The sequence below is a fragment of the Ptiloglossa arizonensis genome, chromosome 8 (assembly GCF_051014685.1).
Source record: "Ptiloglossa arizonensis isolate GNS036 chromosome 8, iyPtiAriz1_principal, whole genome shotgun sequence".
In the NCBI taxonomy this organism is placed as follows: Eukaryota; Metazoa; Arthropoda; class Insecta; order Hymenoptera; family Colletidae; genus Ptiloglossa; species Ptiloglossa arizonensis.
This window is the reverse complement of record NC_135055.1, coordinates 24,333,932-24,349,398: the sequence shown is the minus strand read 5'-3', so window position 1 is coordinate 24,349,398 and position 15,467 is coordinate 24,333,932. Positions and strand designations below refer to the sequence as shown.

Below are 15,467 nucleotides of genomic sequence, written 5' to 3'. Positions count from 1 at the left end.
TCCTCGATCCCTCGCGGTCCCCTCGCAGACCCCTCGCAGACCCCTCGCAGACCCCTCGCAGACCCCTCGCGGCTCCTCCGTCACCCTCGACCGCCGGCTTTTCTGCTTCCCCTTTGTCCCTCACCTGTGCGCCCGTCTGCCGGCGCAGCGCGACGCAGCCGTGCGCTCGCTGGCTCACCCGGTGTTTCACGGTCTCCCATGGACGAGATACGCCGTCGTTCGCGGCCGATGGTCGGGAACGAGGCTCGAGACCGTCTTCCACGACCGCCTCGTGGGTTTTCGTCGTTTCCTCTTTCGCGGTTCGCTCGCGGGATTTTGCGCGACTCGGGAAACTGGATCGCCGGATCTCCTCGACGATCGAGGAAGCGGATACTCGGTAGTTTTGCACAGTCCTTCTTACGGCGGGAGGGTATCGACGGACGGACGGACGGACGGACGGACGGACGGGTTTTACCGCGCGCGTACGGCGCGTAATGGCAAAGTGGCCGCGACTCGGCGAAACGCCAAGGAAAGATATTAGTGGCCGTTCGCTGGAGTCGACGGAACCGCGACGGAGAGGAAGAGAGAGGAATTCGTAAGACTGTTGGACGCGCGAAAGGAAAGGTTGTTTCCGAAGCGTCCGAGCCGTCTCGATCGCGCGTACGGAGAAGGGACTCGTTTCGCGTTTTCGCGAAAGGATCGGTGGTCGATCGAAGGCGTCGGTTCGCCGTCGTCCTCCGCGTTTTTCTTTATCTCGGGTTATCTTTGGTAACACGTGTTGCCGTCGCGGCTCGAGACCTCGACGTCGATGTCTCGATTTTACGATCGTTCGCGCGAGCGACGACGCGCGGGGATAGTAGCTCGAGCGGTCGCCCTTTCGGCCGCGCCCACTCTCATTCACTTTCGCGTCGCCATTCAGAGACGATCGGGATAAGCACGAAATCCGGTCGAGCGGCACGACGCGAGAACGAGAGGTCGATAGGATCGCGGCGGCGAGCTTGCAACCGGTACAACGGGGACTGGTTTTTCGTCGCGTACCGAGAGGTCGTCGGACGGTTTTTGTCGCCCCCCGAACCCGGCCGCGATGCGCCCAACGATAGAGTAAACACGCCGCCCGCTCCGATTCGATCCTCGCTCATCGCCGAACGCTTCGAACGGAAAATAGGCTAGGTTGCCGAACGAGGAACGATACGATCGACCGGCCACCGCGTTCTTTCTGTGACGCGCGCGCGCGCGCGCGCTTCGAAATCGATCGCGAGTAACTTTCCGCCGGTCACCGATCGCTCCGCGCTAAATAGTCGCAAGTTCGTTTCGGTCGAGATTGCGCGAATCTACGAGAAAACGTTCGGAGATCGGGTCGACGCGAGGCTAGGCGAGGCATGGTGTGGCGGGGCGGGACGGGGCGGGGCGGGTCGGGTCGGGGCGAGGCGAGGCGAGGCGAGGCGAGACGGCGCGACGCGACGCACGGCACGTCGCTTTCGATCTGAAAACTTGTTCCCAGGTTCAGGGGGTTATCTCGGCAGATTGTGCTTGTAGGTCGCATCGCCGTTCTCCGGAATCGGGTTCGGCGTGTCGACGAGGCGAGTTGGCGATTCTTTCTCTCCGGAGATTCCCGTGGACGTTTCCGCGGTAGCGGAAACCCCGACGTCGTCGCGTATCGCGAGCAAAGCGTGCCGCGACGAATCCTATTTCGCACGGTGCACCTGCCGAGCGCGGAGAACGCGAGGAACGCGAGGAACGCGTCGTTCCGTCTCTCGAGGTCGTTCGGTCGGCGGCGAGGCTCGAGGATCTCGGGAGCCCGGTCGAGTCGACACCTCCCACGGTTCCCACGGCGTTCCCCCTTGGGTTTTCGAAACTTCCGGAGCCACGAAACGCGCGGCTGATCGCGGGACGAACGGCTGCGAGATCCGGCTCGCGTCCTTCCTGCTATACGGTAGCGTAAATATCGTAGGGCCGAGAGCGTTCGGTCCGCGGGCAAGCTCTCCCCGAGGATCGAACGCGAACGAGAACGAGAACGAGAACGAGAACGAGAACGAGAACGAGAACGAGAACGAGAACGAGAACGAGAACGAGAACGAGAACGAGAAACGTGGGAGACCGCACACGTAGACCCGCATCCTATCGTATTCCGGGACACGCGGCACCTGACCGACCATCGATTCGCGGGATTAGGAACGGACCGGGCCGGGCCGGGCCGGGATCGAGCCGATTCAACGTTCGACTCCCGTTTCCGGCTTTCGTCCCGCTACCGCGGAAACCTCGTTCTTCGCGTTGGGAGGGATCGGACCGTTTCCAATCGAGCCGTATCCGACTGCGAAGGAAACGATGGAAACAACTTTCGTCGAGTGTTTGCGCACCATTTTATTCTTTCGTTATCAAACGCGGCGCACCGACGCGCCGTATCTTACACCCGCGCGAATCCTTTGGCTTACAGATGTACGCGTTACAGCTTACCGGTAGAGACTAACGCGCGCCGCTTTTCTTTTCGTTCGCGGCGCAAGAGAATTTCGCCTCTCGAGAACTAGAAACGGATGCTTCGGATAGGTGTCGAGATCGCGTTTTCGCGAGAGCTTCGGCGAAGATCTACGAAGCCCGGCGACGAGACGCGACAACGACGAACGACCGTCTCCGAAAACGGACAAAGTGCGATATTACGAGGTAAGTACGCGAGCGGTGGTTGGGCGCGAAGCGGAATTATTTTCGACGCGATCGAGATAGCTCTCCGAAAACCGTACTCGTAAAAACGTGTCGCGATCGAGCTTACGTGCTAAAACGTAAAGGTTCGCGACCGAGACGCCGATGAGGAAACATCGTTGGGCGTCGACGATCGCTCGAATAGCTTTGATTTTCTTCGCGGCGGCGGCGACGGTTCGATGTTCGTTCCGTTCGTCGGTAGAGATTTCGAGGAAAGAACGGACGCGCGGTTTCGTTTCGTAAATCTCTTCCGTGAACGGTAGACGAGACCGAACGGTTCATACCCCGAACGGCATCGTCGCGAGGAGCGCGGCGATCGTCGCGGCGATCGTCGTCGCGATCGTCGTCGAGGCGACGTCGATGCCGGACGCTCCCGAGAACCGGAGTCTCTTGGCCAGATCGTCCGGGACGTCGAGGTAGACCTTGTCGACGCCGACTCGTTCGACGAGGGCGGAGAGCCGTTCCGCGTCGACTTTGTCGCCCTCGGCCGACCAGACGGTCAGAGTCGCGTCGTTAACGGCGGGGCTCCTCTTCGTCAGCGACTCGATCGCCTCGATGTCGTTCGCCGCCGGACCGGCCCTTACGGGATAAGTTATCGGCTGGGTGAGATTCTGCTCCGCGAGAGTGTCGATCATCTTGTCGATCTGCTCCGCGGTGTACCGACCCTCGGTGACGTTCGCCTCGACGCCGTATCTGAAACCCACCGTTCGTCGAAATCGTGAAACTCGGTGGCTCCCGAGTCTCGTCGGAGTCTCGTCTGTCACTCGTCGATCGAGCTTACCTGGTGGTCCAGCCAACGGACAACGTGTAATTCGGGAACGCTTTGGCTCCGGACAAGAAGGACTTTGCGTCGACCGGTACGGTGGTTGCGTTTACCGGTCCGGGAAGTATGTCCGCGTTGAGGAATACGGGGAACGCGAGCTGAAAAGGAAGAAACGTCACGGTTGACGCGGGAGAGTTCGGTGTCGGGACGCAAACTATCGATAAAAGCGACTCGAGGCTGGAAAGTGGCGCGCGAACGGCGAGAATTGTCGGCGTTGCGGGAACCTTCGACGATCGGGACCGAAATAGCTCTCGAGCGTTCTCGAGCGGGCTCGAATCGATCCGGTCGGTCGGTCGGTCGGTCGGTCGGTCGGTCGGTCGGTCGGTCGGTCGAGCGAACGGTTCGCCAGCGGTGTTCGAGTCGCGTCTAAAAATACGCGTCGTAAACGGTCGCGCGTTACGTACGAGGTTCTTCTTGTTCTCCAAGATGGGTCTGCTCGCCTCGAAGGCCTCGATGCTCTTGAAGTCGAGTTTGATACCCTTGCCGGTCTTGGACTCGACGACCGTCTTGAGAAAATCTTCGAGCGACAGATCGCTCGTGACGGCAGGTGGATGGGCCATTATCGGAACCGCGTCGGCGGCGTTGGTGCCGGTGACGTTGCCCAGTGAAACGTCGCCCTCCAGCATCGCGACGTTACCTTCGAAAAAGAAAAATCCTCTTTTCGACGTTGTTCCCGCGAAGAACGATAGACGCCACCGTGCACCGTGCGCCACGCGCCACGCGCCACGCGCCACGCGCCGCGAAAAGAGAAACACGGTTACGGCGGGCGCGAGCGTTGCACGCGCAACTGGAATATCGATCGCGCCTAAAGAGGCTGGGAGAGCCAACGACGGATTCGACTTTCTCCGAGGGTGGCGGTGTCGAGCGGTACGACGCTTCGGACTCGCTCGCTGCCAACTCGGAACGAAATCGAGCGTTCGGTCAAGGCCGCTCGCTCGCTCGCTCGCTCGCTCGCTCGGTCGTTCGTCCTCGACCGTGGATCGCGCGACCGAGTACCGAAACGGAGAACGAAACTTCTTCCCGTTTTCGCGGGAATCGCGGTTTCCCTCCTCTCGGTGGCTTACTCACCGTCCTTCAGCGCTTCGTCGAGCTTCGCTCGTGCGTTAACGGCGTGAGCCCATCGTATCCGCGTCAGATTGCCATCGATGTCGCGGAAAAAGTTTCTCGGCGCGGTCGAGTCGGTGCACGCGACCATTTCTGAAACAGAAAAACCAAGGGAACTCGAGGCGGCTCGAGCTTTCGCTCCGCGACCGAGCCGACTCGTAATTCCTCGCGAAGACGCCGCTCGTTGCGAGGATTCCCCGAATGTTCGGGGTCGGGGCCGGTAACCGGGGAATCTCGGCCTACTTTGCTCGTTGCGCGTCTCCCGAGAGAGGAGAGAGGAGAGAGGAGAGAGGAGAGAGGAGAGAGGAGAGAGGAGAGAGCCTCGAGATCGATCGTAAACGCGATGGACTTCCTCGTGGTTCGATTCTTACGCGTACGCGTCGTCCACCGCGTATACCATCGAACGAGACACGGTGGTTTCGATCGACCCTCGAGAGGCGATCGAACGCGATACTCTCCGCGAAGTGTTCGGCAGCCGAGGCGAGTTCGAGCTCTCGACGCTCACATTGCCCGAACGAACGATCGATCGTTCGTCTCCGTAAGACGCGACGCGATACGTAACTGGCGCGGTGGTTGCGCAACACCGGTTGGGTCAGGTGGTGGTGTCGTCGTTGGTGTTTTCGGTAAACGGAAGACGGTGGTCGTCGCGCGTACCTTTCCTACCGTCGGGGTCCTTGGTCGGTTCCTCGGCTCCGAATCGATGATCCGCGAGTCTCGGAGAGAGGGTGCCTCTTCGCGAACGCGTTGCCCGTTATCGGTTATCGATTCGGCGATTCGTTTCGAGCGTGTCGGGTTTTCGGCCTCGTTCCGCGGTTTCGTTACGGCCGCGAGGAACGCGGGAGACCGAGGTAAGGAAACCGTCGCGGCCGGTTTCGCGTTCCGGTCTCGGGGGACCCGCGGTTCGACTCGTTTACCCCGGTTCGCGTCGAACGCGATATCTCGGGATTTCTCGCATTTTCCGATCGGTACCGATCGCGGCGAAAGGTTGCGTCGCCCGACAACGAGCCCGTGTCTCCGCGTCTCCCGTCCCTCTTCCCAGAAATCTATAATCGTATTTACGGCGAACGATACGCCGCGACTCGACGCGACTCGACGCGACTCGACGCGCTTCGTAACTTCTTTAGAAATTACGGCGTCCCGACGATGCGCGCTATCGCCTTTATTATCGTCGAGTAAAAAAACTCGAGGTATCGATCCCCGAGTCGGTCGATTGGACCAATTAGTACTATTAATACGTCCGTATCGCGTCCGTAACGCGTCCGTAACGCGTCCGTAACGCGAGGATCGATCGGCGAGCGTTTCTCGTCGCGGTTCTCCTCGTAACCCGAACGGCTCGAGGATTCGAACGCCGCGACGAAAGGTGAAATCGCGTTGTTTCGGTATCCGTGCGCGCAGCACCTGCCTCGGAGTACGTTCTACCGGCGACGCTATCGTTCGTCGACTCGAGATAACGCGTCGCGCGACGAAATCCGTCCGAGTCTCGAGATTCTTCGCGGGTGGAGGGGCGCCAGAGCTCGCGAGATAAACTCGTTTCGATGGAATTTCCCGCAAGGTGCGCGGGAATCCTACCTCGTTCCGCGAAACGATAACGATCGGAACCCGAAGAGAACTTTCGGGACGAAAGAGGACCGAAACCGAGCGGTAAAGAGCGTTTATTTTCGTCGGGTTTTTGCACGGTGCGCCGCGTCGACGCCACGGTCCCGACCGCGGTATTTATTTTTGAGTGCCGACCGCGATAACGAACGCCGCCGAGGCTCGCTCCGTTCGAAAGCGCTGGAAAATTCCAGCACCGTGCGCGCCGACGAAAAGAAAGGAGACACGCGGAGAAAAGGAAAAAGGAGAAAATCGGCTCGCGTTGCGCTCCGCGCGACAGCTCGTGGATCTCGAAATCGATCGCGTTCCCCGGCTCTCGATCGCCGAGACTCGACTCGCGCGAGAAAAAAGAAACCGCGGTGGAGCGCGCGCGTTCTTCGAAGAGCGAGTTTCGCGTAATTTTTCCCGGAAATCGAGAGACTCGACTCGATTCGACTCGACTCGAGCAACGGGCGGTCGGCCGACCCGCGACCCCGTACTGGAACGAAATCGATACGAAACGAAAACTCGGAACGGATCGCGACGCGCGAAACGAGCGCCGAATGGATCGAGAACACGGCTCGTTCGAGCGCGTTCCGGCGCGTTCTTCCGGAAATTTGCCGAAAGCGTTCCTTCCTATTTCCCGCGATCGATCGCGACGAATGCAACTTACGAATCGACGCCAGCAGAAGGAGATTGGTCGTCACGGTCCAGAGTGGCCCGTTCATGGTCCTTCGGTGAGTTCCTCGTGGCGAGAAATGGACAGAAGGAAGCCGACGAACGGCGTCGCGGGCAACGACGAACACGGGCTACGTACCGTACTGACTCGGGAAACGAAGACGGAAACGGCCGGACAGGGCGGGAGAGAGACCGAGAGAGAGAGAGAGAGAGAGAGAGAGAGAGAGAGAGAGAGAGAGAGAGAGAGAGAGAGAGAGAGAGAGGAGAGTGTGCAGGTAACGCGTAGCAGTAGCGGCGGTAGCAGCGGTAAGGACGGTGGTGGTGGTGGTAGTAACAGTACCGGCGCGGCTCTGGTCGCTCGACGACACCCGGTCAACTCGGCAGCCTCGAAACGACTGACTGTCGTCCCGTGGCGTCGACCGATCCTCCAAATCCGAGCGTACGCACAATACGGTGCCGGAGCCGCGTGCACGGCACTCCTGACCATGTTTCGCGGTGCACGGGGACCCACGCCGCCGCGTGCACACGCGTGTCCAGACGCTTCGCGCTCCCAGACAGTCGGTGAAACGTGGCCTGAATCGAACGATCGCGAGAAGGGGGCCCCTCTCGACGCCAAAGGGGGAAGAGGGCGAAACGCGTGAATCGAATCGAAAGAAAGCGACGCGCGAGCTCACGGTTTTCGTACCGTACGATGGTTGCGCGCTAGTCGAGGTGTTCTTCTCCTCGCGAGCACCGTCCCCCTTGGGAAACGCGACCGCGGCGCAACGATCGTCGACGGGGGACGTTTTTCGAATCGCGGGACCCTCGGAGCCGGAACATCCGTCGAGGGTGCGCGATCGAGGGGAGACCGACTCCCGCCAATTTCGCGCTCGAACGACCACCGATGAATCCACCGGAACGGAACCGAGAGACCCGTGGCTTCGACCGATTAGCCGACCGAAAACCGGAGACGATGCCTCGCCACGAGGCTACCTCGGATTTCTTCCGGGCGAGGAGAAAGTCGACCGAGACCCGTTGCGAAAACAATCGGACGGTAACGTCGACCGCACCCCCGGGACTCGTCCTCGACTCGTACCGAGTTTTCCGTCTCGATGCCGATTCTGTGCGCGCGCGTGCGCACACGCGTGCACGTGCCCTTTCGGTTGTTCGCAGCTACGGGACCGAGCGAACCCGAGACGATAGAAAAATGGGAGTTTTCTCGAGACAATGGAAAACGCTTCTCCTTTGTCGGAAGAGTCGAAGGTCTCCTTTTCTCTCGAGCGCTCGAGGATACCTCTTCGAAGCTCTCGACGCGACCATCGTCTTTTCGATTTTACGGCTCGGCGTAACGCGCGCTTCGTTTTCGGGAATCGTTCAACGGGATATCGGTCGCGCTATCGACGGTCCGTGCGCGATCCAGTTCCGAACACGGCCGCCTTCGTATCGCGACGCGAGCGAGCGAGCGAGCGAACGAGCGAGCGAACGTTCCGAAAGAATCGATACGCGTTCGACGAGCGTTCGCGTCGGTTATTGATCTTCGAGCGCGTCGCGCCGACTCTCGGCCACTCGTCGACGGTGGCGTGGTCCCCCTTCTCCCCGATCTCGTCTCGATTCGCCGCGTTTTTCTCCTCTTTCTCGCCTACCCCCGATAATCCGAGATCGCGTTCGGACGCCGCATGGAAAATCCATCGAGAGAAAGGTCGCGCTTCGATTTTCCTCGTCGACCGAACGATTCGGTTCACGGCCGCGCAGAAACGATTCTCTCGTTGCTCGCGACGCCGCGTACGGTAACGAACGCAAAATGGAAGCGTCGCGTGGCGTGGCGTCGCGTCGCGTAGCTCGCGCGGTGGCTCACCTTGCGTCCCCGTGCTTCGCGAAACCACGTCCGAGTCGGGATACGATTTCCGCTGGAACGAACTCGATTTCGAGTCTCGTGGAGAAGGTTCGGCGTTCGGCATCGATCGCGCGCTGGAGATTCCGAAATGCCGAAGGTTATCGTACTGTCGACTTTGACGGAAAGTACGCAGGAGTAATCGCGCGCGACGCGAGCGCGATCGGTCGGTCGATAGGCGTACCGCTCGCTGCTCATCGACGCGAACGAACCGTCGGCTGGTCGGCCGGGCCTCCCGAGGTAACCCGAGTTACCCGAGTTACCCGAGTTACCCGAGTTACCCGAGTTACCCGTTTTACCCACCGGCGATAAAATCTACCGCCACGGAGAACGCGTTATCTTTCGTTCTCCTCGGGCGTCGTGGAACCAAGGGAGCAGGCTTTTCCCCCATTGCGAATCGCTCGCGTAACGTGGTAAAATTATGGATCGTTTATTAAAATACAATAGAAAACCATTGGGGTTCGGAAGAACCGGTGTTTCGCGTTCGTTGCGGACCGCGAACGCGGCCAGGTGGACGGGCGCGCCTGATTTCTTAAAAAGAAGCGAGAAACGAGCAACGCGGTAAATGGGACACCCGGCTCGAGACGCGTGTTTTGGCACGAGGGGAACGCGCAGGGATCTCGGCTAAAAACAACTCGTAGAAAAAGTTTGGCACCTTCGAATTGACACGATTGGTCGTCTCGGTTGTTTCGTCGCGCGAACGCGGCCGCGTTCTCGCTCGGTTCGTCGTTTTCGTCGGTCCCGAGAATTTCGCCGAAACGGCGCAAGATCGGTGTCGCCCGAATCCGACCGAATTGGGAAGTCCAAGGAGAAATAGGAGCGGGAACGGGAACGGGAACGGGAACGGGAACGGGAACGGGAACGGGAACGGGAGCGCGAACGCGAGAAAAGAAGCGAGCGTTTCCGCGGCGAAATTTCAAAGTTTCGTCCTCTACTTTCGATGCTGAATCTTCGACTGCAGGTCCATGTTGAAGCACTCGATCGAGCTGGGATAGAGCCGGCGATCGTTTCTCGCGTGGCCGTCCTCGTTCTCGGTGTTCTTGTCCAAGTACACCGATTCCGATTTGTTTCCGATGGGCTGTAAATTTTCCGCTCGCTCGGTTATTCGTTCGTTCGTGGCGCGAACGTTCGCGCGTTGCGATTACCTTGCCGCTGACGATCGAGCTCGCTCGCTGCCTGTTGAGCAGGTAGAGCAACGTCACGGTGAACACCACGAGAAATCCGGCGAGGACCAGAACCGCGCCGACGTAGGCGAACACGTCCGAGAGCGAGAGCAACGCCTTCAAGTTGCCGACCAACTTTTCGGTGGCTTCGACCTCCAGGGAGAACCACATCACCGGGAAGTAAAGGGTCGGTACCTGTTTGAAGAGACTGAACGCGAGGGTGAATCTCCGGCGATGGTTCGCGCGAAGCTCGGTAACCGCGAGTGCGCGCCCGTGGCCCTCTCCTCACGCGTTTGGACCCGCGTTTACGCGAAACGTACTTACGACACGGTCTTTGATGGTTCCAGAAGCACGTTCAGCTGCAGTTGGGCCGAGACTTTTAGGGGGATGCCCGTCGTCTGCGAAAAGTGGCAGGACGATTCGATAGGTTCGGTAGGTTCGAGCGGTGGGAGTATCGAGTGGTCGATCGGTCGGTCGGTCGGTCGGTCGGTCGGTCGGTCGGTCGGTCGGTCGGTCGGTCGGTCGGTTAGGTCGGCGATCACTCACCGGTTCCAGGGTGATGGAGAAGTCGTGCCGGCCCTCGTCGGGGTTCAATCCCACGAACTTGTCCCGGAGGTCGAGATCCGCTTTGTGGAAGTGCGGCAAACTGACAAAGACCGGTGCCCCGTAACGGCAGGCGCTGACGTTCATCAGCCCGACCGGAGTGCACCTACCGTTGCAGAAGCAGTTGCCGATGTTGACCACGTCCGGATCCTCTTCGTCCGGGGATTCGGTCGACTCCGCGGAGTGCTCCGCCTCGAAAAAGTCCTCGGTGGTGGTGGTCCGTTCGATGTACTTGGCCTGCTCGTGGGGGTACCGTCTACGCGTGTCGTTCCCGAGGGTTTTCTCGCCGAGAACGTATCGATAACCCTCGAGGCCCATGTGATCGACCGACTCCGCGTACTCGTACGTCAACGGCCTGTGGAGGTGGTGGATAAAACGAGCCGACGCCTCGGCTCGTCGCGAGCCTCGACGCTACGCGAGGATCGACGAGGATCGACGAGGATCAACGAGGATCAACGAGGATCAACGAGGATCAACGAGGATCAAGGAGGATTACCGGTCACCGACCTGCACAAGTCCCCGCTGAACAGGACGATCTCGTCCTTGGTCCGATACGGGGGCCAGAATTCACCGGCGCTCCCTTCGACGAGGTTGCACGGGCTCTTGAAGTACCTGGTGGTGTCCCGATAGTTCCACTTTCTCAGTACGCCGAATTCCCCGATGTCCCGGGCACCCGTGTCCATGTTGTAGTGGCCGTCGAACATCGTCGATCCGTTTCTCTGGGAAAGAAGGTGGACGGTGCCGTTGGCTCGAGGGCGGCGATCCTCTTCCCTTATCGCGAAGAGAAAGGGGGGAACAGCCGGAGGAAAAGCCGGTCGGCCGACCTCGGATTGGTCGTAAACGATGCACGCGTGACGTAACAAATTAATACATAATACGCCCTCCCGTTGCTTTTCATTCGTCATTCAGCGACCTACGCGCGACCTGTCCTATTCAGTGGCAATTTAAGTCTCGCTGCGTATAATTTATCGTCGGCTGCAATGCCGTTGCTACCGCGGCGCAAATCGCGTCTTCGACCTTCCGAGCGCCCTCGACGCGATCGGAGGAAACCTTTCGACCGACCTTTTCTCCGGTTACGCGCGACACCCGACGAATCGAGAAACCGAGACACGGAGACACCGCTTTTACCGTGTAAAACCAGCCGAACTTGTCGAACGGTGGTACGTCCACCCCCATTCCCGCCAGTCTTCCCAATTTGATCAGCGAGTCGTCGTAACCGGTGAACAGCAGCTCGTCCACCGTCTTGGTCGCGTACACCTTCGAAGAGGTCAGCATGTACGACAGAGTACTTTGCAGCATTTCCTCCCAGTATCGTATCTTGTGTTTCGCGGACTGAAACACCAACGGAAACGACCCCGTCACTCTTCACCGAGAAGCATTTTCACCGAAAGCCGACCGATACTAACGATCGCGACGATGTTCAATTGCGTGATCCGGTCGTTCAAGGAGCCGTTGCTCAGCTCCGGCGCAAAGTACCACCATCGTCGATGGAAATAGCTGACGGTGTGGTTGTCCGGGTGAAAGGTGACGTTTGCTTTTTCTCGTACCTCTCTGAAACGTGAACGTGAACGTGAACGTAAACGCGTTCGGTGGCTCGACGAAAGCTGACGGGGGAACGATCTCGGTGGTTGCATTCGAAGCGGGTGGTCGGTGACTCGTTCGAGTCTACGGTACTCCTCCCCTTTCGGCGCGACCAAGGAGAAAGTAATTAATCGAACAATTACTCGGAGCCGCCTACGCCTACCGGACGACCGAGACACGTTCGACGCGTTCGACACGTTCGACGCGTTCGACGCGTTCGACGCGTTCGTTAAGATGTCGTATCGCGAGGTTAACCGTGTCCCGTGTTATCGGCGATCGAGGCAACGCCGATCGGACGGACTCGCTCGCGGCTCGAACGATATCGCGAATAGCTCGATCGGACGATAGTCGCGTCGGAGCAAAAAATCCAGTGTTACGCAAATGTTTCCGCTTCGAGCGCAGCGATCTCTCTCTTTCGTCGACGAGTCCTCGATTTTCGTGACGCATATCGGAAACTTGGAACGCGCGGCAACGACTAATTGATGCTCGAGAGCGAACGCGCGCTGTGTTTTAGTATTCGTTGGCGCGCGTACCCGATCCTTCTCCGCGAAACGTATCGACGTTTTTACCTTTACTTCGTTCCGAAAAGGGACGCTTTCTTACGTACCGGAAGACGTAAGGGCCGACCTCCTCGAGGATCGGCTTGGTACCTCTGACGGTCAAATCTTCCGGATTGGTCCAATTGAAGAAACGAATTTTGAAATAGATGGGCGGCAGGCTGCTCGTGTCGTTCCAGACGTTGAACGCTTTCGAGGTCGGCGACAACGGCAATTCCTGTCGAATAAAACGCGCGTACATTACCGTGATAAATTCTCGTCGCGCAGGGTGCTCGGTCGGTGGTTTCGATTTTAAATGAAAAATCTCGCGATAGACGCCGCGACGGGGGACGAGACTCGGGAGATAACCCACCGCGGCGGGGCTATCCGCGAGAAACTCTCGATCCCGGGAGGACGCCCCCGGTTTTTGCGATGCGTGGAAAATTCGAATCGGCCGGCAACGGCATACCTTTTGGAGGAAGTGATGAAACAGCGCCGGCCAAAAGAAGTACACGCACGTGCCGAAAACGATCAGAAGCAGGCCCAGGAGGCCAAGGCCGACGGATTTGTTCCTCCAAGGCCTCATGGTGGCGGGTTCTCGCGCAGACGCGCCCTCCGTCCTCCGTTCTCCGTTTTTCCCTACGATCTGCTCCGCGCTGCGAACCCCAAAGTGCGACCGATCAGACGCGCGGCTACTCGCGAGAGCTGCGCGTTTCGACTTTACCGCTCCTCGTTTACGACAGGTACGGAGCATCGGTACGTTCCATCGAGCAACGAGAACGCGACGCGATACCTCGATTCGAACCTCGTACCATCTCGCCGAAACACGACCGACGCACCGCTCGATCGTTAAAATAATCGACCTCGACTTTTTCCATTGGACGCGCGTCGTCGATTATTTATCGTTCGGTTCTCCGACCGTGAACCGTGCTCGCGCGAAATTTCGTCTCGCGCGCCGAACGAGCCGCGTTCTTTACCGACCAAGATCACGGACCAATTATCGCTCGTCCCGCGCGGAGGAAAGAGAGGTCGAGTTTATCGCGCGTCTCTACTTCCGAGGAAACCTTACACGCGTTTGCCGCTCGAGAAGTCGTACGATGATAAATTCCCGAGCGTAAGAGAACACCCTCCGTCCCTCCGTCCCTCCGTCCCTCCGTCCCTCCGTCCCTCCGTCCCTCCGTCCCTCCGACCGCGAAAAGACCAAACCCTCCGACGACCGAGAGGATATCGCGCCAATTCCTCGCCGAGTCTGGAAACTTTTACGATCGATCCGCGGTATCGAGTATCGCTCGTTCCTCGCTAAGATTATCTGCTCCTTTGTTTCGACCGTTTCGACCGTTTCCGTCCGAACGTTTACCAACACGAGTCGCCTTTTCGTTGAAACGGGACAGCGCGTCGACTCGTTTTGTTGTTCGCGCTCGCAATTGAGCAACCGTAAATTGTTTCCTCGTTAACGGCCCGTTTCCTTTCGAGACGATTATTCCGGGCCCGATAGCGCGGCCGGTATCGCCTCGCTCGGTGGCCCTCCTCTTCGAACGGACGACCCGTCTCGTACGTTCTCCGCTGCAAAGAACCCGATCGGTCCAACACCCGCCGACTCGACTTTCGGCCGACTTACTCTTTCGTAGCAGGTTCGTAGGCGGGTCGGGATCCCCTCGAGTTCGACGATTTCCTTGCTCCGCTCGCGAAACCACGGCGCAACGATCGAGAATTATCCCCGATTCGCGTCCAACGCTCCGTACGGCGCGGCTGTTACTGCCGTGTCCGATGAATCAACAGGCTGCATCTAACGCGTCTATTGGCGGCATCCCCCTCCACTCGGGGAGACTTTTCCCTCCTTCGGTCGTCTCTTTGGACTCGCGGTTGATACCGCTCGAAAGATTTTCTTCCCGCCGAGAGGCGTGTCCGAACCGCGCTCCGAGATCGTCCGCCAGCGTCCGACGAACCGACCGCGGACCGGCTAGATGGCGGTCTCGTCGACGATTCAGCTCGACACGTGCACTCGTCGAGCACCCCGTTCGAAATCAACCACGTGTTAAACACGCCGCGATGAGACGCGAGGCGACGCGAGGCGACGCGAGGCGACGCGAGGCGACGCGAGGCGACGCGAGGCGACGCGAAACGACGCGAGGCGACGAGTCCAACGCGAAAACGGAATCGACCCGCTCGCTCCCCTGTCGTTGACCGTGGTACGCGAATGCCGCGAAGACGTACAAGTTGCGAGCGTCCCCGAGCGCGCCAACGATCGGAATTTTACGCGAGAAAACGAAACGCGCGTTACGTATTCGGCGGAAGGTACGACTACGAACCGGTTCTCGCCGAGAACGATGTCACGGTCGGTGTATCTCTGCACAGCGTCGCGCGTCCCAACGAAATAAACTCTCCTCGTCTTCTGCTGCTTTCTTTCTCTCTCTTTCGACGATTTATTTTCGTCGCGACAGCCACCGTCCAACCTCCTCGCAACCCCTCCAACTTCGAAACCGTTCGCTTCTTCTCGTCCGCGTTGACGACCGGCCGAGAAAATCGAATACGAGATAACGCGCGGTGACGCCTCTCGAAACGGAGAATTCGGTCTAACGTCCGAACCCGACGACTCTGCTTACTTTTCGACGGAGAGGGGAGATAGACCGAACCCTCGAAACCGTAAAACCTAGGCTCCTTCGTGACAGATAAGCGCCCAAATGCCTCGATATCTCCGCGATTCGCGCCGGTATCGCCACGAGAGATCTCTCGACTCCGATGCGAGTCGACTTTAGCCCTCGACTCTCGATAATTTCGACACGATCGCTGGTAAACATCGATAATGGATCGTAAGGTCCTTTGGCGTTCTTTTGACTTTGCGCCCAGAGCATCGGAACCTCGAT

General features: G+C 59.1%; 2 protein-coding genes across 4 annotated transcripts; both read right to left on the bottom strand.

Annotated features, from left to right (window-relative positions):
• Nucleotides 1-2,322: 2,322 nt before the first annotated feature.
• LOC143149949 (protein FAM151B) lies at nucleotides 2,323-8,825 on the bottom strand. Of its 3 annotated transcripts, none has more exons than XM_076317845.1 (5): nucleotides 8,685-8,825; nucleotides 4,565-4,693; nucleotides 3,901-4,133; nucleotides 3,455-3,594; nucleotides 2,323-3,366 (listed from the first exon to the last, which is right to left on the bottom strand). In XM_076317845.1, exons 1-5 carry the CDS (start codon nucleotides 8,785-8,787, stop codon nucleotides 2,952-2,954), a joined length of 1,020 nt encoding a protein of 339 aa, XP_076173960.1. In that variant the 5' UTR covers nucleotides 8,788-8,825; the 3' UTR covers nucleotides 2,323-2,951. The 3 variants fall into 3 exon arrangements, with proteins under 3 accessions (XP_076173960.1, XP_076173962.1, XP_076173961.1); XM_076317847.1 differs by lacking the exon at nucleotides 8,685-8,825 and adding an exon at nucleotides 7,191-7,810; XM_076317846.1 differs by lacking the exon at nucleotides 8,685-8,825 and adding an exon at nucleotides 6,846-7,123.
• Nucleotides 8,826-9,543: 718 nt separating this feature from the next.
• Nucleotides 9,544-14,378, bottom strand: LOC143149948 (protein croquemort). The gene is made up of 10 exons (XM_076317844.1): nucleotides 14,222-14,378; nucleotides 13,073-13,259; nucleotides 12,675-12,841; nucleotides 11,893-12,037; nucleotides 11,615-11,818; nucleotides 10,994-11,205; nucleotides 10,430-10,841; nucleotides 10,208-10,281; nucleotides 9,866-10,091; nucleotides 9,544-9,798 (listed from the first exon to the last, which is right to left on the bottom strand). Exons 2-10 carry the CDS (start codon nucleotides 13,187-13,189, stop codon nucleotides 9,652-9,654), a joined length of 1,704 nt encoding a protein of 567 aa, XP_076173959.1. The 5' UTR covers nucleotides 13,190-13,259; nucleotides 14,222-14,378; the 3' UTR covers nucleotides 9,544-9,651.
• Between the last annotated feature and the right edge of the window lie 1,089 nt (nucleotides 14,379-15,467).